The 24,575-nt window shown below is 40.0% G+C and overlaps 1 protein-coding gene across 2 annotated transcripts in view; it reads right to left on the reverse strand.

The window, feature by feature from the left end:
* Positions 1-5,386: 5,386 nt before the first annotated feature.
* DMGDH (dimethylglycine dehydrogenase) overlaps positions 5,387-24,575 on the reverse strand; it is a 70,011-nt gene continuing 50,822 nt past the window's right edge. For both annotated transcript variants that reach the window (XM_045496516.1, XM_045496525.1), the window contains exons 15-16: positions 11,502-11,636; positions 5,387-6,094 (exon numbers count right to left, since the gene is read on the reverse strand). In XM_045496516.1, the coding sequence (XP_045352472.1) occupies positions 5,879-6,094; positions 11,502-11,636 (351 nt within the window). In that variant the 3' untranslated portion in view covers positions 5,387-5,878. The remainder of the gene's footprint in view (positions 6,095-11,501; positions 11,637-24,575) is intronic.

The following is a 24,575-nucleotide window of genomic DNA, read 5'->3' on the forward strand; positions in this document are numbered from 1 at the left end:
TTGTCCAGTAACTAATAAGTTACTGAGAAGTCACAACATAGGTAACTAATAAAGTATGCCACGGATGATTATATTTTCTTTTTTTTTTTTAGTTTTTTTAATGTTTATTTATTTTTGACAGAGAGAGACGGAGCAGGAGCAGGAGAGGGGCAGAGAAAGAGGAAGACACAGAATCTGAAGCAGGCTCCAGGCTCTGAGCTGTCAGCACAAAGTCCAAGGCAGGGCTCAAACTCACAGACTGCGAGATCATGACCTGAGCTGAAGTCGGACGCGTAATGGACTGAGCCCCCCAGGCGCCCCTATATTTTGTTAGTTCTGTCTTTAACTTTAACAATTAACAGTTTAAAAAGAAGAAATTTGAATTTTAAAAATAGTATTCAAAACCACTAAAGTATTTCATGTGTGAACTAAAATCTGCCCTCACTCAACACGATATTGTGCCTCACAATTTGCCCTCTGTTTCATAATAAACATCAATGGAAACCCTCAGTGATCACATGGAATAACAGAATTGAAAAAACTCAACTTCTGCTGCTTTGTATTTACAAGCACTCAACTGTTTCAGCGTGGATAACCAGGTCCACAGGGAATGAAGACCCAACCTGTGCGTGAAGTAAGCTTGAACGATTCCAGCAGTAAAGAACTTACTCTTGGAATGAGCACACACAGCTAAGTCTGTTAGTGGTAAGGGCCAGTGGTGTAACTGGAGCTTCTCTAAATTAATTTCCACGTGGAACACAATGTTTAAAAAGATAAGTAATAAAATTGCACCGATTTGAAGTAGATAGATGATCAAAACACCAATAACTGCAACAACAAATGATTTAGCCTAAAAAAGTATTTTTAGGGGGAAGAGGATTTGACATAATGAAATAAAGAGAACTGAGATATCTAATGGTGTCATTGAGCCTGCCTCTCATCTTCTTACTGTGCAAAAAAAACTTCTCACTATGCGATTTATTAAAACAATTGATTGCTTAAACTGCTGTTCGTGGGCTATTTTCATACTTGCAGCTGAAAGCTTCCAAACTGATACCTTCTGTACCTGAGTAGGAAACTGCTCCTAGATAATAAGAGTCTGTGTTCCATATCTCCAACTCCTTACTTCCTAGTCCTTTTTGGTTTTCTTTTTCTCTTTCTTTTGTTTCTTTGTTTGTTTCTTTCTTTCTCTCTCTCTTTCTCTTTCAATTCTTTCTTCTTTCTTTCTCTCTTTCTCTTTTTTTTTTTTTTTTTTTTGAGAGAGAGAGAGAGAGAGCACTTGGGAGAGGGATGAGGGGTGGTTAGAGAGAGAGAGAATCTAAAGCACCATCCACGCTCAGCATGGAGCCTGATGCAGGGCTCAATACCATGACCCTGGGATCATGACCTGAGCCAAAATCAAGATGCTCAATCGACTGAACTACCCAGGTGCCCCGGTTTTTTGTTTGTTTGTTTGTTTGTTTGTTTGTTTCAGTAATCTCTATACCCAACATGGGGCTCAAACTCACAACCCCGAGATTAAGAGTCACTTGCTCTTCTAACTGAGCCAACCAGGTGCTCCCTTCCTAGTCCTTTTTTTTTTTTTTTTCCTAGTCCTTTTTCAATACAGTCAGCCATTTGCCCTCACCAGTCCCCTGAAATAGCTCAGGCCAATGGCACCAACCATGTTCTGTTGCTTAACCTTACGGGCACTTTTTGGCCCTTAATTTTATGTGACATCTGGTATCTTTGGACACCGTTTGCCCTCCTCTCCTTCTCAAAATGTTCTCTCACTTGGCTTTCATGACACCTCAGTATGTAAGTAAATATACACCTGGTTTTGTTAGTTAAATGCTTGACCTCTCTGGTCTATAAACTCCATGAAGGCAGGGACCATGTCTGTTCACTGCTTTCCCAGTGCCCGGCCTGTCGAAAGTACTCGATGAACATGTGTAGGAGTAACCCCTCCTTTTTTTTTTTTTTTTTTTTTTTAACTTTTTAAATGTTTTTATTTTATTTTTGAGAGAGAGAGAGACAGAGTGCAAGTGGGGGAGGGGCAGAGAGAGAGGGAGACACAGAATCCGAAGCAGTCTCCAGGCCGTCAGCTGTGGGCACAGAGCCTGATGTGGGGCTTGAACTCGCAGACCATGAGATCATGACCTGAGCTGAAGTCAGATGCTTAACTGACTGAGCCACCCAGGTGCCCAGGAGTAACCACTCCTATGCTCCAGGGCATGCTAACACTTGTAAAATCTATACCTAGAGAATATGTAATTAAGTAATGTGTTACCCCTTTATAATTCCTAAAATAGCTTCTATAAACTACTGAAGTACTCTGGAGATTCGTTAATGCCAGACAGATAAGCAAAAGCAAGATAATTTTTATTTTTACATGACAGTTCATCAGAAGAAGAGTTTGATTTAAGGTTGTTTTTATGAGACTTTGGCTAAAGGATGCTATTTGTATAAATGAAACTTTCTTCCTCTCGCAGGTGCTTTGTTTCCTAATAATGTCAATCTTTTTGTTCAATTCAAACATGCATAAAGTCCTCTTAGTAATGTTCCAAAATCTGTTTGCTATTTAATGTGCCGTACGGCATACTTAAAAATGGGTTTATCTGTCACCTTTCCCATCAATAGAAAAGGAGTGAGACATAGATTAGTTAGATGTGAACATTAGCAACATAACAACGTCCGTAAATGTTTTGATAATGTGTTGACTAGAAAGTGTTTTTGCAGTTCTAAGAAGCTCTACTGGCTCAAGGGAAGAAAGCGCCCACCATTCACCATCACAGTCTTGAACATTCTTTCCTAAGCTGTAGACACGGACTTTTACACATCAGTAGCGTACTTTGAAGCATGCTCGTTGTTTGCTCTTCATGGCTGACACCAATCCTGGAACAATTCCTCTGAGGCCTCTCTCAGTATATGGTCCTGTCTCCAGCAGCTGGTGGTTTTAGTGTGGCTCTTCTGAGTCAAGGTGTTCACCTACCAACTGGCTGATGGGCCGGCCATTGGGAACTGAAAGCTTCAGAATCTGGTCTTTCTCTCAGGGCCACTCCTCTTCTCAGGAGCTCTGGTTACCCCAAGGCTTCTCTTTCATCTTCTTTTCTTCATCTTTTCAGCTTCAGCTTTCAGTCCTAATCATTTTATTTGGATGTTTCACACTTGAAACTCCCATGGGATGAAGTCTGGTTAATTTGGTCCATTTTTCACGGCCACATTGTGTTAATCGGTCATCAACACAGGTCAGCCTGTGCATTGGCTGATGCCAAACCTGGCACCTAGGCCAGGCCCACTGGCTGGGTTGGTGTGGGAGTGCCAGGGTGACTTAATAGCACCCAACATACCACAAAAGAATGAGCACAACTTCTTAAGGAAATCAGGAAATACATTTCTTTTATACCATAAGTAGGATTTCTTTTCTTTTTTAATGTTTACTTTTTATTTTCTTTTTATGCTTTTATTAATTTTTGAGAGAAAGAGAGACAGAGCATGAGCAGGGGAGGGACAGAGAGAGGGAGACACAGAATACAAAGCAGGATCCAGGCTCTGAGCTGTCAGCACAGAGCCTGATGCAGGGTTCGAACTCAACAAACTGTGAGATCATGACCTGAGCCAAAATCAGACGCTTAACCAACAGAGCATCAGGCGCCCCAATGTTTATTTATTTTTGAGAGAGAGAGAGAGAGAGACAAGGCACGAGCAGGGATTGGGCAGAGAGAGAGGGATACACAGAATCCAAAGCAAGCTCCAGGCTCAGACGCACAGCACAGCAAAGAGCCCGAAGTGGGGCTCAAACCCATGAATCATGAGATCATGACCTGCGCTGAAGTCAGATGCTTAACTGATTGAGCCACCCCAGTGCTCCTGGGCAGGATTTCTTTAAACATTTAATATTCACCTAAATTTTCTATGCTTTTTATTGATCTGCTTTAGTGTGATATTAATAGGACATGAATTCAATGTTGTGCTTTCATCATTAATTAATGCATAAAAAAACTCCTGGAATTGTCTATTTTGCAGAGAAGAAATTCAGAGATGGACAATAAGTACCTTAATGGTTACAGGGCTACAGACAGAGAATGAGAAGTGGGATCTCCCAGTTAAAGGGTTTAGCCAGCACCTAATATCCAAACTGAGAGAGTGGATCTGGAGGGTTTTTTTAAATTGAGGTATAATTGGTTCATACAATTAGTTTCAGGTGTGCAAATAATGATTCGATATTTATATACACTGTGAAATATCCCCACCAGTTGAGCTACCATCCATCACATCATCACAAAGTTACATTTTTTTCTTGTGATAAGAACTCTTAAGATGTACTCTCTGAGCCACTTTAAGATACGCCATGCTATATTAACACTATTCACCATGATCTCCATTACATCCCCAAGGCTTATTTATAGCTGGAAGTTTGTACCTCTTGACCCCCTTCATCCATTTTGCCCCCCACCAACACCTCTTCACTGTGGCAACCACCAATTTGTTCTCTGTATCTGAGTTTTGTAATGTTTGTTCATTTTGTTTCTTAGATTCTGCATAGAAGTGAAATTATATGGTACGGTAGTTCTATTTTTACTTTCTTGAGGAACCTCCATACTGTTTTCCATAGTGACTGCACCAAGATAATATTCTTGATAATTAGGAAGTTATCAAGATTATCAAATTTTGTTACCGAGAAAATTTCCCTCTTTTCTCATATAAAATAAAGACACATGGAAGGGAAATTAATGGTCTGCCGGAATTCTAATATATGATTGCTTTTTAAACATTTTAAACATTTTAAAACGTATGTATGCTTGGCATCTTTGCAACACTTACAAGTTAAGAAATTATTTTATAATCTGTTCTAATGACAGAACTTTACGTCTCACATCCAACTTTAATACCCAGGAAAAGCTCAATAAATGTTTAACAAATGTGTGTCTAACAAATTTTAAGTGATAAGTTACCTTTTACAAAAAAAAGGTTGATGTGTTCAGTCCACTGAATTTAATTTCAAAAAATTTATGAGGGAATTATTTCTAAATGGATTTTTTTCTTGCTGTACATAGTGCTAAGGGCCATCCTGTCATCTCTTTAGCTCTTGTTTGACCTGCTTTGTCAGATGCTTCGTGAAATGATATTCAGAACGGCACATGTGATGTCAACTTGCATTAATTCTTTCCCAAAGAGAGGTGTTCAGTATTCAAACTGTGTTTTTACTGGCACAATCTATGTTTCAGCTTCATTTCAAAAGGTCTTCAAGCAATGCTTCCTTTGGAAGCCTGTTCTTTTTGCAACCACTCTTTTAAAACAACCTTTGGAAGGACAATAATGATGTCCCATAATACTGCTTTCAGGGGATTCATTAGGAAAATAAGTGTTTCAGAGAGTTGAATAACAATTTATGTATCAATATTAAATTTTACTGTTTGCATTGTAATACGTTATAAAAATTAAAACTATCCCTTATTCAACTACTGTTTCCTAATGAAACACATCAATGAATAGTATTGCATTTGTTTTTATGTAGAACAATTAGTTTGTTGTCAGGTAACAAGAACCATATGCAGATGCTCTTACAATTATATAATTTCCTCTAATTCAGTTATAATAGCGATTGTATATTCGCAAACACCTAAATGTTTTGCTGAATTTCATAAACAATATAGGGTAATAAAAACATTCATTTCAAATACCTTCATTTGAAAGAACAAAGTACAGCACTAATCCATTTTTCTTCCTTGTTTAGAAAAGAATTGTTATTTTATTAAGATGAGAAATCTAGATTTTGATGATTTTGAATGAATTACTCAAATTATTCATTTGAATGAACCCATGAATTATTGGTTTCTTGTATTCCCCCCCAAAACTCAGTTATGATTTTTGGTAGTCATAGAGCAAACATAATTCAATTGCCTGCTGAGGGTCTTTTTCAAATTTTGTCCTTTCCATTTTTCTTCCGAAGCCGGTTTCTGGCTGGTTCTGTCAATACCAAGGGTTCCTGTATGACGGTTGCCGGATAATTTGTGCCTAACAGTTCAACTTCCACCTGTTGTCCTACTTTACTTAGCTCAACAGGCACATAGGCAAACGCCAGACTCTTCTGGACGCTGTAACTGTAGCTTCCAGACGTCGTGTTGCCAACCACCTGAAAAACAAGACCCAGCCATCCTCAGCAGCTTGGCCACAGCCTTGTGCTCCTCCTCTCCAGACTGAACTCTGAAAAAATAGGTTTGCCTTACAATCTGAAAGTTTTAGGGAATACTGTTTATGGGGCTAACAGCGGGCAGAAAATATTCTCGTAAGTGAATTTAGGCTTACAAATTATGAAAAATAATTCTCAAAATAAATCATCAACAGTACTCTCACACTTCTCACTTTTAGGTAAGAACACCTGGTTTTTTTGAGTAGCTGGCACTATTTTGCTCAGTTTGGTGGCAAGAGATCTGATGGGAGGAAGACTCAAATATTTTTGCTTTAAATTTGAAAAGCATTATCTTCCAACCAGCATGGCAATAATAGATACAAGGGAAAATTCCTAATAATCCAAATGTAAATTTACTCAAGTGTTCCTCTTGTGGTTTAGGATACGGCCTGCCAAAATAGTGGTGAAATAAACTATTGATACATCAGTAGTCAATGTGAAGCGAAATTTCTCTATGAATATATAGCATTTAGCGATTCCTGGAGATGGCAAGGCCCTTAAATTAATGTCAACTTTGCCCTCTCTAGATCTACCAGGTACAAAACATTTTGCTGGGCATTCTAGAAAATGACTGAGGTCTGGTTCCTACCCTCACGAGCTTCTAGCCTAGCTATTAACACAGAGATGCAGGAAAATATAACCAGGAAGCCAAGAAAGTCAACATAATTAAGCCAGGATTTGTTCTACATTTTGAAGGTGGGTGGAATTAGTAGGTATATAAGGGGGACAAAACTTTGCAGGACAAGTGGAGACATGGAATTAGGCATGAGCAATCAAAATTAGGGAGGTTGAAATGGAATAAACTGGGATGGTAAACCAGAGAAAAGCACTGAGCAAACAAACAAAACCTAGGAGATGAAAACAAAGCCTTTATGCAGAAAAAAAAAAAAAAAATCTCATCAGGCTTGTTACAAAGATAAGAAAATGAGTGGAAACTAGATCTGAAGGAAAAGATGAAAGAGAAACAGTAGAATGCAAAAAAAAAAAAAAAAAGCAATACAACAACATCAGGTTAAAACACCACATTTGAAAAAATGTAAAAGGAAGACAACAAAAGCAAAATATGATAAATAGCCCTACTCAAAATGGCTTCTCCTGGCTACACAGCGTTGCACTAATCCTTACAGCCTCCCTGTTTCACACAGTGGGCTGCTTGTAGCTGGTGCTGAAAAATATTCATGGACATGAATCGGCCAGTGATCTTTCAGCTGCCTCAGCAAAGAGTCCACTACAATCAACAGTCTTATTATAGCATTTCTAGTCTTTGAGATGCTGACACATTTATGACAGTAAGTACAGACTCCTAGCTCTGTGGTCCCAGTTTGTAATTATCTCACTGAATCCCCAAATCAGAAACCTCTGCATATCATTCCTGAGCTTATTATGGGGAGAACTGGTTGATTAAAAAACAAACAAACATGAATGCATTCATTAGTAAAAGCTGTTTCTCTGGGCAGGTTATTAACTGACAAGGTATTGCTGAGAGAACACATATGCTTTAAAACGGTTTTTCTCTTTTAGATCATAGTTAAGTAATGTAAGGCAGGGCTTTGGGTCAGGAAGGTTGGAGTTTTAATCACAGCTCCTTGAAAGACTTTCTTGGTAATCTTGGTTTCACTTCCTAGTCTGTAAACCTGAGGTTAGTGTTTGGAGCCCTAGAGAGGTGACCTGATTTGCTTGGGCATCTTAAGAATATAAGAAGAGGTCAGACCAAGTCTCTTGGCCAAGGCCCCTAACTCAATGGGTCAAAACCCCACCATCCCTCTTCAGAGATTCCCCAGGCCTTCCCATCTCTTAAAATCCCAGCAGTGATTCATCTTGCAGTTATGCCTGCATGAGTAACGTAAAGAAATAGTGTATTTATTGCAAGAGTGCTATTTTTTTAAATATTTATTGAATGCATTGCTTTCTGCTAGATTACTTTCATTTCCCCTTTAATTTCTCTCTAATTCAGTGCTGAGTAACCCAAGTATTTCCCAAGTCTGGCCTTTCCTTTTATCTCATTACAAAATCTCTAAGGAAAGGTTTTTCCTAGCAACAGTTTTATATCCTTCTACCCTAAAATATTCCAGATTCAATTAAATCTATTTCTTCTCTTTGCTCAGTGAATCACAAGAACAACCTGTGCCCACCTTCTGCCTAGTAGATTTTCATATTCTTTGTTAATCACAGGCTCTCCTTTTACCAATATAAGCAATCCTCATTTATGTTTAGCCTTGTCTCATTCCTCCCTTTGTGAGAATTAAAGGCACCTCTGGCTTAGGGGAGGTAACATGGTAGATGGCCTTTGAAAGAGAGAACATAATTTAAATTGGATGATACATGGTGTTTCTTTGGCTGTCTCTGTGTGTTTTTGTTTATAAATAATAAAAAAAGACAGCTTTCTCAACTCTCCAAACTTCATTTCTACCACACATCTTTAAAACTTCCCAGCAAAGCTGCTTTTATAACTAACAGAAGCCCTTTGCATGCCCACTCTTTTTCAAAAATTAAACCTTATTTAAAATCCTAATCTCTCCTTCCATCACTGCCCATCTCTCAATTGGACTTTACTTTTCCCCAGGGCACTCATCACTCTCAGATGTGCCATTTTATTTCATTTAGTATGTTCATTGTCTACTCTCTCTCCCCTGGGACGTAAGACCCATGGAGGCAGAGATGCTTGTCTGTTTTATGCACTGCCGCATCCCCATTGCCTAGAAAATATTTGCAAGAATAGAATACCAAATACCGAAGGCAGTACAAGTCTCAACAAAGTCAGGAAGTAAGAACAAAAAGTATGTCATCTCATTCCAGAGTATAAAGAGGATCCAGGAGATTCATCTGCAGGATGAGACGATCACCCTACTGAGCAACAAAGAGCAGACAAGTGGATATCAGGAAATTCAAGGGATATTTGATTTATAAAGCCAACTACAACCGGATTAACAGCTCTGTAAGCAGATGGCATATGGGAAGAAAGATGAAAAATATAGCAGGTAAACTCAGTGCACAGAAACAGCAAAGGAAGTAAAATTCAAAAAGGAACTGGGGTTTCCAGGTCCCCCCTTCCCAGCTTTGAGATATAGTTGGCATGTAATGTTGTATAAGTTTAAGGTACAAGTTTCCAGGCTTTTTAACTTGAATTTGCGTGTCAAGACTCACACCATGTTTATCAGGGTTGGTTTGGGGTTGCATACAGAACACGACGGCATAATCTGCAACCTACGGCCAAAACGGAAAGCCAGCGCAAGGGTGGGCGTGGACCCTATTAGAAAGCTGGATGAAAATAGAGTGAAAACAGGAAAAACGGAAGATGGGGCAGGGGAAACTTGACACAGCTCATTTTCTAGGATGAGAAAATGGAGGTCCAGAGAGGCTAAGATCAGGTCAAGCAGCTAGTTAATGGCAGAGGTGTACATCAGTTGAAAGTTGCAGGTCAATGTGAAGTTGGAGGAAATGCTTATTAAGAAAAGAGGTCTGGGGCACCTGGGTGGCTCAGTCGGTTGGGCGTCCGACTTCGGCTCAGGTCCGTGGGTTCGAGCCCTGCGTTGGGCTCTGGGCTGATGGCCCAGAGCCTGGAGCCTGCTTCCGATTCTGTGTCTCCCTCTCTCTCTGCCCCTCCCCTGTTCATGCTCGGTCTCTCTCTGTCTCAAAAATAAATAAACATTAAAAAAAAATTAAAAAAAGAAAAGAGGTCTCAGGGCACCTGAGTGGCTCAATAGGTTAAGCATCTGACTCTTGATTTCGGCTCAGTTCATGGTCTCGTGGTTTGTGTGATTGAGCCCCGTGTGGGGCTCTGCGCTAACAACACAGAGCCTGCTTGGGATTCTCTCTCTCCCTCCCTCTCTGCCCCTCCCTCCGCTCTCTCAAAATAAATAAACTAAAAAAAAAAAAAAAAAAAAAAAAGAAGTCTGAACCAGAGATTTAGAACCAAAAGAAGGGGGGAGACAGTGAGGTAAGAATGGTTCAAACAGGTAAACAACCTTAGCACAATTAAAGGTGAAGAGGTTCTTAAGAAAGAACTTGAAATCTGAAAAAAAAAATCTTTGGCTTCATAGTGTCTAATAACATCCACCCGCTTTGGGATGTACAAGAACTGTGGATCTATGGTTAAGTGCTGAAGAGAATACTGTGGGACAGCAGAGACAGAGACAAGAGCAAATTGGCCTACTCAGCGTGGCTTAGGAGAAAGGGTAAGCAATTCAAAGTCCGCCTATACACAGATCAGAAATCAGCTCTGTCAGTCACTGTGCAACCTCAAGCAAGTTAGCTGGGATCTGAACCCCAAAGTCTAATCTCTAAATTGAGATGATCATACCCATCTGGGAGGGGTGTTATAAAATTAGAGTAGTACACAAAAAATATCCAGCACATAGTAGAAACTCTGCAGATGTTAGTTCTGCATCAAATGAACCCATGCCTCAGTCCAAATGGCCATGGGCTGAGAGCCAATTGATCCCAAAGGCTGAGATTTTATGCCACTGGCTTTCCTCACCTCCAGGGCTCTTTTTGTCACTGAAGAGAAGAAGAAAATGGAAACAAGTATCAAGTAGGCTGCAGTGCTTGAGAAAAAACCCAGGCACCAAATCTCTGAATCTTTGGGTATGGACCAAGCAGATCTTGTTCAATATGAAGCAGCTGTTTGGATGAGCTCTGAAGGCCCTGTGCTTACCCCGTGGTCTAAGCAGAGTCCCCCATCTGTTTGCTAACACCGGCCAGAACACAGCAAAATCTTAAACCAAAGAAATGAAGTTCAATTGGTAAGTTATCTGGTTTTACTGGATACTGATAGAATAAAACCTAACATGCCCAAATGGGAAGAAAGCACATTTACTCTTTCTGAAGAACTAAATGGTTTCTACCGCTCGCTTTACTTTCCAAGGCTCTACTCTCTGTTGTCATGGATATTTTCATTTGGATTTTTTTTTTTTTCTTCTGATGTGCTCAGGTTAGAATTACCTCTTTCTCAAAGATGTCTTAGAAGCTAAACCATCATGCCAAATTCTTTACAAAATTCATCTCTTGCATTCACAGATATGGATGTGGAGTGGGCACGTAGATCATTTTACCCTCTAACTCGTACCTTCCTCATCGCCCATTGAATTTTAAGCCTTTGGTTTTATTTTCTTTAATCAAAGCATAGAGAATTTTGTTTTTTAAAATGAGTAGCATTTCATTTTCCTTTCAGTTAAATGATTTCTGCTTCTTGAATGACAGCTCAAAAATCAAAGTGTATGACCCAACCAAAAGATAGGTAAATAGCAAACAAAAACCAAAAAACAAAACCCTAAAAGGAAATAGAGACAAGGAGAGTTTCTGGTACAGAAAAGCTGCAGTGGCCCCTAGCCACAAGGTCCTCAGCACTCACCTTGCCATCATACCAGATGCTTTCATTTCCCTCCGGATCAACATCGTCCGTTGCCAAGGTGAGGCAGACCAGTCTCCGTTTCAGCCCCTTGGCTTTAATCTGTTTCAGTGCTTGCTTTCCTATGAAGTCTGCTGGCTGCAGGAATCCAAGATAATGATGATGAATGAATGCTCAGACACTGTGACAAGGTTAGAGATGCAAGCATTTAAATTTGTCTTTGCGATTTTCTCGCCAATTACACATCAAATAAAAATACAGATTGGATCAAACGTCTAGACAAATATTTCTTAGTCCTCAAATGACAGTATCAGCCAGCTTTTCCTTCAGATGGGTTAGACTGAAGGGTAATAACTTGTGATAACAATTTTACCAGAACCACCTAGGCAGAAAAACATAAGGCATGATATTGCAATGGTGGATTATGAAAGCGACCCTTGTATCTAATGGTTCTGGACAGCAGTACTGGCTGGTGGTGAGCAAAGTACTACTCAATTTCCACCTACAGTAGGACACTTACAAGAAGGAAATTCATGTTTTTGATGTGTGATGTCAGAACAACCCCAAAACGCTGCACATTTCTTTCCTTCTCAGAATAATGGTCCAAGAAATTTACCAACTGTTGAGTTGTACTCAGTTCATTCAGGAATGTATTGAGCCCATACTATGTGTGAGACATGCTTACCCCTGTGTGGGTTATAAAAGTAGATAGAGAATAAGCTCTTTGATCAAAAGTCTAACACAATGCTTTTCAAACTTGTTTTTCCTCCTTCGATTCAACACATGACAGATGACATTCCTATTCCTAATATGTTCCCCTGGTCACACTCAGAGTTATTCCTAATGCAACGCAAGTGACAGTGACATGGCTATAGGGATAACCTCCAGTCCATTCACACACCTCACAACAAACAGGTTAGTGATGACTCTTCAGTGGAGACACTTAGCTAATAAAGGAGGCACAATTCTACCTACCCAGAATGCCAGGGATACTTGGTAAGACTGAAAAGCTAGCCAGAGGCCAAGAGCAGTGTCAGTGGAAGGAGGGAAGGCTGACCCAGGAGGGGTGTGGATTAAGGTTTCTACTTAAGGGAGCCCAAAAAGCATCTCTTATCTTACGAGGGGAAGGGGGTATCTGTGATACACAAATCACATCTCTATGAAGGAGATTTAATTAGAGATTATAATGTGAGAGGGGAAATTCTCAAAAGAGTTCCCATATACAGACTAACCATTCTCTGAAAGAAGAAAGCAAACAATTTTAATTTCCTCATTGGCCAAAGAAGAAAGGAAATAATATGTCATGCCAAAAATGTCCTCTGCCATCAACATTTAGGACTTACACAGCTCTTTCTGCACACAAAACATTTAGGATTGGGTGCGATGAATCCCCTTAACTGCTCAGTGAAACAGTGGGAGGGGTTCTCACATACCCTCTGCCTGATGACCACCCCCCAGTTTACTCCTTTACTGGTTCAGATCTTTTAGGCTAAGCCCACAATGAAGTATGCTTTCTATAGATATTGCAAGTTTAAATTGCTGACCTTCACAGGAAACTGAAAGTTTCCATTGTCAGTTTCCATCGGCCAGGGTTAAAATAATTGCAAAATGAAAGTCCGATTACCTTTCCCAGTGTGATCCAGATGGTGAGAACCAACTATAAAGCTTTATTATGAAGCCAGATAAAAATTCAAAGACAGCTGGAACCGATGTTATTTAAGTCCAGACTGGTGGGGAAAAAACAAAACCACCAACCCACAGAAAAAGCCTGATTCATTTGAATTCATATGTAAGAGAAATTCCTGGTAACAAGTCATAACAAACTGTAACAGCCCTCCAATCCATCTTAAGGGTTAAGTGGCTTCAAGTTTATGCACCCCATGCTTGCTGATTTAAGTCCCGTAGTCTGTAGCCAAACTAATCTGCTTCCCTTGAGATCTGCAGACCATAGGCCTTGAGGAGTGAAGAACCAGACTTTTCCGGAAGAGAAGGACTAACTACATTTGCAAAAAGCCACTGCTCATGCTAGCACATCTATTTGAGGTCATGTCCACACACAACTAACCACCTGGGCACCCACTTCCACTGCAGGGAGCCCACTCACCCCCGTCCATGTCCCTCACCTTCCCCTCTAAGACCCTCTGCTTTTGCCAAGACAGGGAAGGTGGTCTTTGGGACGTCGGTTCACCATCTTCCCAGGTTCCCAGCTTCCTGAATAAAGCAACTTTTCCTTTCCCACCATCCCTGTCTCTCCATTATTGATTTTTGAGTGGCAAGCAGCCACTCAGGGGTGCTGAATTCAGAACTGGTTCTGTCCGGTAACAAAACCATAGTTCATTATACTTAAAACATGTCTATCTAAATAGAGAAAGAACTTCAACAAATTTTTACGATCGTTTTCAAAGACAACTTGCTATCATGGAAAAATAGTGACAAGGGTGCTTTTAATTTTTCCTATTTTTATTTGCATTTACTTTTTTAATGTTTGTTTTTGAAAGAGAAAGAGAGCCAGAGGGTGAGCAGGGGAGGGGCAGAAAAAGAGAGGGAGAAACATAATCCAAAGCAAGCCTAACATGGGGCTTGAACGCATGAGCTATGAGATCATGACCTGAGCCCAAGTAGGATGCTTAAACAACTGAGCCACTGAGGTGCCTCTCTTACTTTTATTTTTTAAAGTTTGTTTGTTTGTTTGTTTGTTTGTTTGTTTGTTTGTTTAAAGAGAGGGAAAGACAATGAGTCGGAGAGGAGCAGAGAAAGGGAGAGAGAGACTCCAAAGCCAGCTCCATGCTGTCAGCACGGAGCTCGATGTAGGGCTCAAACCCATGAACCATGAGATCATGACCTGAGCCAAAACCAAGAGTCAGACATTTAACTGACTGAGCCACCCAGGTGCCCCAACAAGGGGTGCTATTTAGAGTTCTTGTCTATATAGCAATCAATATAAAATGGGGAAAAAAGTCTCACACTTTGTGTAGAGAAGCGTTTTACAACACTGAGAGGCAAATCGGCTATTTTGTGTGATTTGTGGAGTGCCATGAGATCATACTTTCCTATAATGGAATCTGGATCCCATTAGAGATTCATTTAGATCTTGAAGGTTTTGGGTCTTCCTGCATCCATATTAAGAGAATTTTCCTTCAATTTTTTACTCAACTGTTGTTATCCACCTGCTGTGTTCAGACACTGCGTCAGGCAGAAGGCATACAGAGATAAATAGATATGTTCTTATAGTTTCTAGGAGGTCCCTGAGGAGATGTCATTCCTTCTCTCCACATCACAACATGCCCAGTCCTGAACCACTTAAGCCAGTATCTGCTACACCTTTGGAGTGGCTGTGGTGAAAGATGGCCATGACCAAAGCTTTCAGAAATGGGTCCCCCCAGGACAAACAAGCTTGACCATGATGCACTCAAGTTCCCCCTGATACCAAGTCAGCCATGAAGAAAAAAGAAGGCAACAACACACTTGTGTTCATTGTGGATTCAAGGCCAATAAGCACCAGATCAAACAGGCTGTGAAGAAGCTCTATGACACTGACATGGCCAAGATCAACACCTTGATCACGGCTGATGGAGAGAAGAAGGCATATGTTCGACTGGCTCCTGACTATGATGTTTTGGATGTTGCAAACAAAATTGGGATCATCTATACTGTGTCCAGCTGCCTAAATATAAATATAAATTCTTTCACATTATAAAAAAAGGGTCCCATGGGGCGCCTGGGTGGCTCAGTCAGTTGGGCGTCCGACTTCAGCTCAGGTCATGATCTCACGGTTTGTGAGTTCAAGCCCCACGTTGGGCTCTGTGCTGACAGCTCAGAGCCTGGAGCCTGCTTCAGATTCTGTGTCTCCTTCTCTCTCTGCCCCTCCCCAACTTGTGCTCTGTGTCTCTATGTCTCTCAAAAAATAAATAAATGTAGAAAAAAAAATTTTTTTTAACCATAAAAATTAAAAAAAGGGTCCCTTTGTGATGCTAGACAAGAGCTCCTGAGGCATGTGCTGAGGGGTGGGAGGAAAAAGGTGTGCTAGAAGGGGCCTAACTCCACCTTTGCCAAAATCACAATTTAACCAAAGTCTAAGAGGGAACATAAGGTATCAGCTTATCACAAGAAATAGGAAAAGTGGGGAAGGGGCCTCAGAAAACTTTCTTTAAAAGAGAAAAATAAATTCAGTGAAAATAAATATTAAATACTATTTACAATTTATTAGGCACTTGCTATGTGCCAGACACTATGCTGAATGACCTCATTTAATCCTCATGACATTCCTAGGAGATAAAGAATTTTATCCCCCGTTTATCAGAGAGAAAGGCCCAACAAAGTTAAGGGTCTTTCCTGAGGCTCAGTTACATGGCCACACAAGACTTCACTTTTAGATTTTATCCATGTATTTTTTAAAGTGACTATACCTAGAGTCTATCATTGGAAGGTCTGGGATATGTAAATCCTCTAAAGAATGTTTCTTTTATATTATTTCTGGGTACTCTGAACCTGTTTTGAAGGATGTTCACCACACAGTATTTTTGAACTACCAAGGAGGATTTGAAAACACTCTCAAGGTTACTATTAATGAAATCTGACATCTGTATCTGCATATCCTTACATCAGGAACTGATCTGGTCAGCAATACTGTCCTCAGATATGAATGAAAATACTGTAACGATGAGGCGTCTGGGTGGCTCAGTCAGTTAAGCATCCAGCTCTTGATTTCCGCTCAGGTCATGACCTCACGGTTTGTGGGATGGAGCCCCACGTCAGGCTCTGTACTGACAGCAACAGAGCCTGCTTGGGATTCTCTCTCTCCCTCTCTCTCTGCCTCTCCCCCATGAGCACATGCTCTTTTCCTAAAAATAAATAAATAAATAAGCAAGCAAACATTTTTTAAAAATTAAAAAAAAAAAAAAGAAAAAACTCTAACAACAACAAAAACCTAATTAAAAGTAAGGCACACACAGTTAAAACACAGATAAAAGGTAACACCTCTCCCTGGAGACAATTCTCTTTTCCCAACTAACCTTGTGCCTGACACAGAAAGATTTAAAACAGGGCAGTGGCATTTCATTCTCCTTTACTTGGCTTTTCTTCCAAGATTGTAGATTTTATACATGAGAGAAGAAAATATGTCTGAATATAAATGCTATGATTAAAATCGGTGCTATCAGGATGACCTGAGAACAAAATATATTTAATGAATCACTGCCAACTTAATTATATAAACAGCTGTTAATATCTTTGAGAAACACAAATTTCTGGGGGCACTGAGAATATAGCTCAAAAAGAGTCTTCGCTTATGTTTCTTAATCTACTAATTTTACAAAAGAGTAAAAGCAATTAAAATAGCTATTTGTAATATATACTAAATATAACATCCACAAAGATGATAACATTAAGATTTTAAGTGAAATAAAATTAGTCATCTTACTAGCTCTACTAAAAGCACTTTTATTACCTCAAAGCATATGGAAATGAAATAAATTAAACCAGTATAGTTTTGGTTGTGATTCTTAGGTTAATGCACAGTTAGCCGAGATGTAGCTAAATCTGAATTTAACACAAGCAGTGTTAAGAAGGCTCTGATAGGGAGAGTCAGGGTAGAAAATTCAAGGAAGTCATCGTTTTCATTTAACTGTCCCAAATCCTTTAAACCTACATATCTAAAGTCGCCAAAGACTAAATACAATAATTGGGGTAACATCCTGGGTCCCAAGAAAGCTCCCCTTAGAAACCAGGGGCAGCACTAGTGGGAAAATCATGTTCTTGCTTTGACAGGGATGGAGAGGGTTGCAGAGAGAACAGTTAGTCAACTGTCAATGTAAGTGGCCGAGTGGAGATGGAAATCCAGGTGACAGATTTCTGCCACTTGTCCCCCAGTACTTTCTAGAAATGTTTCTTATTTTAAATGGGAACCAGGGACCATCATTTAAACACAGTCCCGATAGGACTCCCTCTCAGGGCATGTGGCCATTACTAACTGACCGTTTATGTAAATCTTAACTTTCTTCCATCAGGTGGTGAATATCAGGTACATCTGTGCTTGTCTCACAGCCCAACTGATAAAACTGTATACGGGTGCATTCATCTAGGGGATGAATCAGCTGACCCACCACCCCATCAAGACAGAGTAGACTATCATTCCTTTCACCTTCTCGTCATTAGAATCACAGTTTTTAAGCAGACAGAAAACATAAGGGTCTTTCCTGGGGTGATAAATGTACCAAACCTTGAACCCAAGCTTCTCAACTCTTGACTCTTTTTCCACTATGCAGAGCTTGGTAACATTCCGTGTATGTTTATAATGACTACAATTTCACTATCTCTTTATTAGCAAAATGTTAGGTTATTAGTTTAGAAACTTACATCTATTATTATTGGCTCCTACCTACACAGTTTTCATTCTTTGCCCTTGGCAACGTAAAACAAAGTAGCATTTTCTTTTCTTTTTCTTTCTTTCTTTCTTTCTTTTTTTTTTTTTTGAGACAGAGAACACGCACATGTGAGTGAGCTGGGGAGAGACAGAGGGAAAGAGAGAGACAGAACCCCAAGCAGGCTCTGAGCTGTCAGTTCAGAGTTCGACGTGGGACTCTATCCCACACACACCACCCTGGGATCATGACCTGAGCTGAAATCAAGAGTCCAATGCTCAACTGACTGAACCACCCAGGCCCCCCTCATCTAGCATTTTCTCAACAAAAGTACTAATCAGTTAAGTATTCCTTCTCGAAAAAAGTATTTACTATAACTAGAAAAGCAACTCTCTTAACTAAAAGAAAGCTGGGGATAAACAGAAACCTAGAGAAAATATTTAAAATATTATTTATAATATTAAGCCAGGCCAAGAATTAGGTTACAGTTAGCATTCAAACCAAACTAAATTTTTCAAAACTGAAATAGCCCCCATTACATGTATGTTAGGACTTTTACTAGATTCCATTTTAACAAGAATATTTACGTTTCTATTTTTTTAAGTTTATTTATTTTGAGAGAGAGAGAGAGAGAAAAACACACTCAAGTTGGGGGGGGGGGTACAAAGAGAGAGAGCAGAAGAGAGAGAATCCCAAGCAGGTTCTACACTGTCAGTACAGAGCCCAATGCAGGGCTCGATTCCACAAACCATAGATCATGACCTGACCCAAAATCAAGAGTCGGCCACTTAGGCAACTGAGACACCTAGGTGCCCCCAATATTTACTTTTCAGTTTTGGAGTCCAATAATCGAAAGGACAGCCATGGAATGCAACAGACCTGTGACTTTGGCAGATGTACTTTTATGTTTAACTGCGTTACTACTAATCACGATATAGACTTTTCATGATAGTTTTCATCTTTAGACTCAAGCGAAGAACAATTACCCATCTGGTATTTCACATTTAGCACTCGAGCCTAAATGAAAAGTAAATAATTATTAAACACAACAAGAAACACATGAATAAATGAGTCCTCAATAGGGACACAAGATCTTTCTTGCTGGGGTCCTTAAAAAAATGGAAAGGCTTTTCTCTACAGCTGTTTTTCCCTAGATACTTTTATATTCACTTCACTAAGATGGAACAAACTAACATTTATTGAGATACCACATGTTTTTTACTCCTCTCATAAACGAATGAGGTCACTATTTTCTTCATTTTACAGATACGAAAACTGAAGTGTTGTTAGGTTAAGCAACTTGTTTACTTTCAGAGCAAGTGGCAGAGCCATAACTCAAACCCTTCAACAAATACTCAGGTCCTACTAATGACCAGACACAGCACTAGCCTAAGGATTCTCCAGCTGTCCTGGAGAAGCTCACAGACTAGCTGAAGCAGTCGACATTATGGGATATGCCAAGTATCACTACAGAGCTAAGTACAACATGCTATAGAGCACGGGTTCCCAGGGGTGCCTGGGTGGCTCAGTCCGTTAAGTGTCCGACTTCAGCTTAGGTCATGATCTGCCAGCTCGTGAGTTCGAGCCCCGCATCAGGCTCTGTACTGACAGCTCAGAGCCTGGAACCTGCTTCAGATTCTGTGTCTCCCTCTCGCTCTGCCCCCCCCCCCACCCCCGCCCCGACTCACACACTGTCTCTCTCTCTCTCAAAATAAATAAACATTTAAAAAACGAAGAAGAAGAAGAGGGGATTCACAACACTCCCCTGGCTTTCATCACCACCTATACATGAACAATCCAAATCCATACTTTCAGAGCAGAGGTCCCCAAACACATGTGCAGCTGTCGGTTGGCTGCCCCACAGCCCCTCAACCCCACGAGTCCTTCCAGCCTCCCAATTACACCCTTTGTGTTTCCCCATTTGTGATCAGTATCCTAAACCCTCTTCTTCACTCCCTTCACATAGAGTCCCTCACGTGGTCTCCATCCTACCTTCTTCATATCACTCACACCTCTTTCTTCTCCATCCTATGTCCAATGCCTTAGTTGAAGCCCTCAACATCACTCCACTGCATTTCTTCAGTAATTGGGAAATGCTCTCCCAGTCACCAGGCTAGTTCCTTTTTAGTCTATTTTCCATCACCTGTGGGTCATTCCTTACACAAAATTGTTCAGTGGCTCCCCAGTGTGTCCAGGATTCACTCCAAATTCCTTAGCCTGGCAGATGAGACCTTTCATGACGAGGTCTCAGTACTTCTCCAGCATCAGCTCTTGGCACTACTTTCAACAGCAAATTACTTGCTGGGCACCTGCTATATGCCACCCCTGAGCTGGGTGTTAGGAATAAAAAAGTAAACAAAATGTATTTTGTACTGTCAGAACTTGTACTCAAGAAGCTTACATTCCATTCAAAAGAAAAAGGAAAAAAAATAAATAATTGTAAGCTGTGATACATCCTAGAAAGATACTGCAGCTGCAAAATATATTTTAAAAATGATCAATAGGGGCATCTGGTGGCTCAGTTGGTTAAGCAACTGACTTTGGCTCAGGTTGTGATCACACAGTCTGTGGGTTCAAGCCCCAGGTCGGGCTCTGTGCTGACAGCTCGGAGCCTGGAACCTGATTTGGATTCTGTGTCCCTCTCTCTCTGTCCCTCCCCCACTTGCATTCTGTCTCTCTGTCTCTCAAAAATTAACGTTAAACAATTTTTTTTAATTTAAAAATTATCAAATGAAGGACGCCTGGGTGGCTCAGTTGGTTAAGCAGCCAACTTCAGCTCAGGTCATGGTCTCACAGTTCGTGAGTTCGAGTCCTACGTCAGGCTCTGTGCTGAAAGCTCGGAGCCTGAAACCTGCTTCAGATTCTGTGTCTCCCTCTCTCTCTCTGCTCCTCCCCAGCTCATGCTCTATCTCAAAAATAAAATAAATATTAAAAAAATAACAATATCAAGTGAAATCCAACAACATAGAAAAAGATAACCCATCATTACTAAGTGGATTTTGCCACTAAAATGAAAAGTTGAGTTAACATTTTAATATTAGTAAATGTCCTTCATTATATGACAAAGCAAAAAAGAAAAACCATATGTTTATCTCAGTAGATGTAGCAAAGGCATTTGCCAAAATCTGATATCCTGATTAAAAACAAAACTTTTAGCACTCAGAATAGATAGGAATGTCCTTAACTTGATAAAGAGCATCCATGAAAAACATACAACTAACATCACACTTAATACTCGATGCTTTCCACCTAAGATCAGGAACAAGCAACAATTCTATTTAACTCTGTTGAAAGTTCAGCCAGTGGAGGAACTAGTCATTGTGGTAATGCAAGAAAAATAAATAGATAAATAAATAAATAATAAAAGGCATCTAAATTAGAAAAGACAAACTATTTGCATACAACATGATTGTCCATGGAATCTACAAAAAGTTCAAAAAAGTACTAGAACTACTGAGTTTGGCAAAGTTGCAAATTACAAGATCAATACATAAAAACCAACTGTTTTCTATATACTAGCAGTAAAATGAAAATCAAAAATACCATTTAAACATTATCAATATGAAATACTTAAGGATAAATCAATCTACAAAAACATATGCAAAATCTGCAAACTACAAAATATTTTTGAAATTAAAGGTGACCTAAGTAAATGGAGGGATATGTGTTTCTCATGAGTGCGAGACTTGAATTGACCTGTAGATGCAACACAATTCCCATGTTTTTACAAATTCTAAAATTCATGGAAATTCAAAGGACCTGTAATAGCTAAAATGACTGAAAAAGGGCACAGTTGCAAGGCTACCACAACCTGATTTAAGCCACAGTTATCAATACAACACAGGAATCAAGAAAGACATATGAGTCAATAGAGTCCAAAAAAAGAGTCCAGAAAGAGACTTCAACATTTATAGACAACTTATTTTTTTTTTTCAACGTTTATTTATTTTTGGGACAGAGAGAGACAGAGCATGAACGGGGGAGGGGCAGAGAGAGAGGGAGACACAGAATCGGAAACAGGCTCCAGGCTCTGAGCCATCAGCCCGGAGCCTGACGCGGGGCTCGAACTCACGGACCGCGAGATCGTGACCTGGCTGAAGTCGGACGCTTAACCGACTGCGCCACCCAGGCGCCCCAATAGACAACTTATTTTTGACAAGGGTACACAGGTGATACAGTCCAGAATGTGCAGCCTTTCCAATGAATGGTAATGGAAACAAATCCGTGGGTATATGTGCACACATAAACTTTAATTCATATCTGGCACTAGATATAAATATTAACTAAAAATAAATAACAGGCCTAAATGTAAAAAGTTGATAAGACCTCTAGGAGGAAACAGCAAAAAAATCTTTATGACTTTGGGTTAGGTAAAGATTTAATACGACACCAAAAGCATAATCCATAAGAACAAGTTGATAAGGACTTTAAATATTAAAAAATTTAAAACTTCTGCCCTTGGGGTGCCTGGGTGGCTCAGGCAGTTAAGCATTTGATTCTTGGTTTCAGCGCAGGTGATGATCTCACAGTTCATGGGTTGAAGCCCTACATTGGGTTCAGTGCTGATAGCATGGGGCCTGTTTGAGAGTCTCTCCCCCTCTCTTTCTCTCTGCCCCTACACTGCTCATACTCACTCTCTCTCTTTCATTTTATTTATTTATTTTTTTTATATGAAATTTATTGTCAAATTGGTTTCCATACAACACCCAGTGCTCATCCCAAAAGGTGCCCTCCTCAATACCCATCACCCACCCTTTCCTCCCTCCCACCCCCCATCAACCCTCAGTTTGCTCTCAGTTTTTAAGAGTCTCTTATGCTTTGGCTCTCTCCCACTCTAACCTCTTTTTTTTTTTTTTTTTTCCCTCCCCCTCCCCCATGGGTTCCTGTTAAGTTTCTCAGGATCCACATAAGAGTGAAACCATATGGTATCTGTCTTTCTCTGTATGGCTTATTTCACTTAGCATCACACTCTCCAGTTCCATCCACGTTGCTACAAAAGGCCATATTTCATTTTTTCTCATTGCCACGTAGTATTCCATTGTGTATATAAACCACAATTTCTTTATCCATTCACTCTCTCTCTTTCAAAATAAATAAACCTTAACTAATGGCACCTTTAAAAAAATAAAATAAATAAAACTTCTCTTTGAAAGACACTATCAGATGTATTAGATGAAAAGAAGACAGAGTGGGAAAAAATATTTGCAGAGCATGCATCTAATAAAGGACTTGTACCTAGGATACATTAGGAACTTTCAAAAACAAACAAAAAAAAAAAAACAAAAACAACCCCATTAAAAATGAGTAAAAGGGGCGCCTGGGTGGCTCAGTCAGTTAAGCGTCCAGCTTCAGCTCAGGTCATGATCTCGTGGTTTGTGAGGTCGAGCCCCGCATCAGGCTCTGTACTGACAGTTCAGAGCCTGGAACCTGCTTTCTGTCCCTCTCCCACTCGTTTGTTCCTTCGTTCTCTCTCTCTCAAAAATAAATAAACATTAAAAAAACATTTTTTTAAATTAGTAACAGAGGGGCACCTGGGTTACAAAGCACCCAACTCTTCATTTCAGCTCAGATTATGATCTCACAGTTTTTAAGTTCAAGCCCCACATCAGGCCCTTGGTGGCAGTGCAGAGCCTGTTTGGGATTCATTCTCTCTCCCTCTCTCTCTGCCCCTCCCCTTCTCACTCTCACTATAAATAAACTTAAAAAAAAAAAAAAAGGAGTAAAAGAGGGGTGCCTGGGTGGCTCAGTCGGTTAAGCATCCCTCTCTTGATTTTAGCTCAGGTCACGATCCCAGGGTTGTGGAATCAAGCCCAGAGTCACCCCAGAGTCATGCTCAGTGTGGAGTCTGCTTAAGATTCTCTCTCTCCCTCTGACCCTCTCCCTGACTCACTTGTGCATACTCGCTCTTCCTTCATAAATGAAGAGATAGGAATGGTGGACAGACAAATAAAAAGATTTTCAACATCAAGTCACTGAGGAAATCAAAAGTATGAGACCCTACTACTTACCTCATAGAGTAACTCAAGTTAACAAGACTGACCATGACAGGTGTTGGGTGAGGATTTGGAGGAACAGAAACTCTCATTAACTAGTGGTGGGAATGTAAAATATAAAATGGTTCACCACTGTGTAAAACAATTCCTTACAAAGTTGACATATACGTGCCATTTTATGCAGCCATTCCACTCCTATTTACCCAAGAGAAATGTCCTAAACTAGAAACAACCCCAAAGTTCATTGAGTATATAAACAAACTGTGCTATATACATACAATGGAATCCTTTACTTAGAATTAAAAGGAACGACTTATTAATACATATAATACCACAGATGAGTCTCAAAATAATTATGCTTAGTGAAAGAAACAAAACCAAAACAAAATATATTATGAATATATTATAGGATTCCATTTATATAAGACCCTAGAAAATGCAAAATTGCCTATAGTGACAAAAAGTTCCTTGGGAAGTAGGTGAGGGTATAGGGAGGGTTGGGAAGTAGGGACTACAAAAAGGCCTGAACAAATTTCTGGGAAGAGGGATAGGCTTACCATCCTCAATTGTGGCCATAGTGTCACAAGTGTATACGTGCATTAATACTTAGCAAATGGTGGGGAGCTTGGGTGGCTCAGTGGGTTAAGGGACCCACTTGATTGGTCTTGATTTTGGCTCAGGGCATGATCTCACAGTTTGTGGGTTCAAGCCCAGTGTCCAGCTTC

Source organism: Leopardus geoffroyi, chromosome A1, assembly GCF_018350155.1.
Source record: "Leopardus geoffroyi isolate Oge1 chromosome A1, O.geoffroyi_Oge1_pat1.0, whole genome shotgun sequence".
Classification (NCBI taxonomy): Eukaryota; Metazoa; Chordata; class Mammalia; order Carnivora; family Felidae; genus Leopardus; species Leopardus geoffroyi.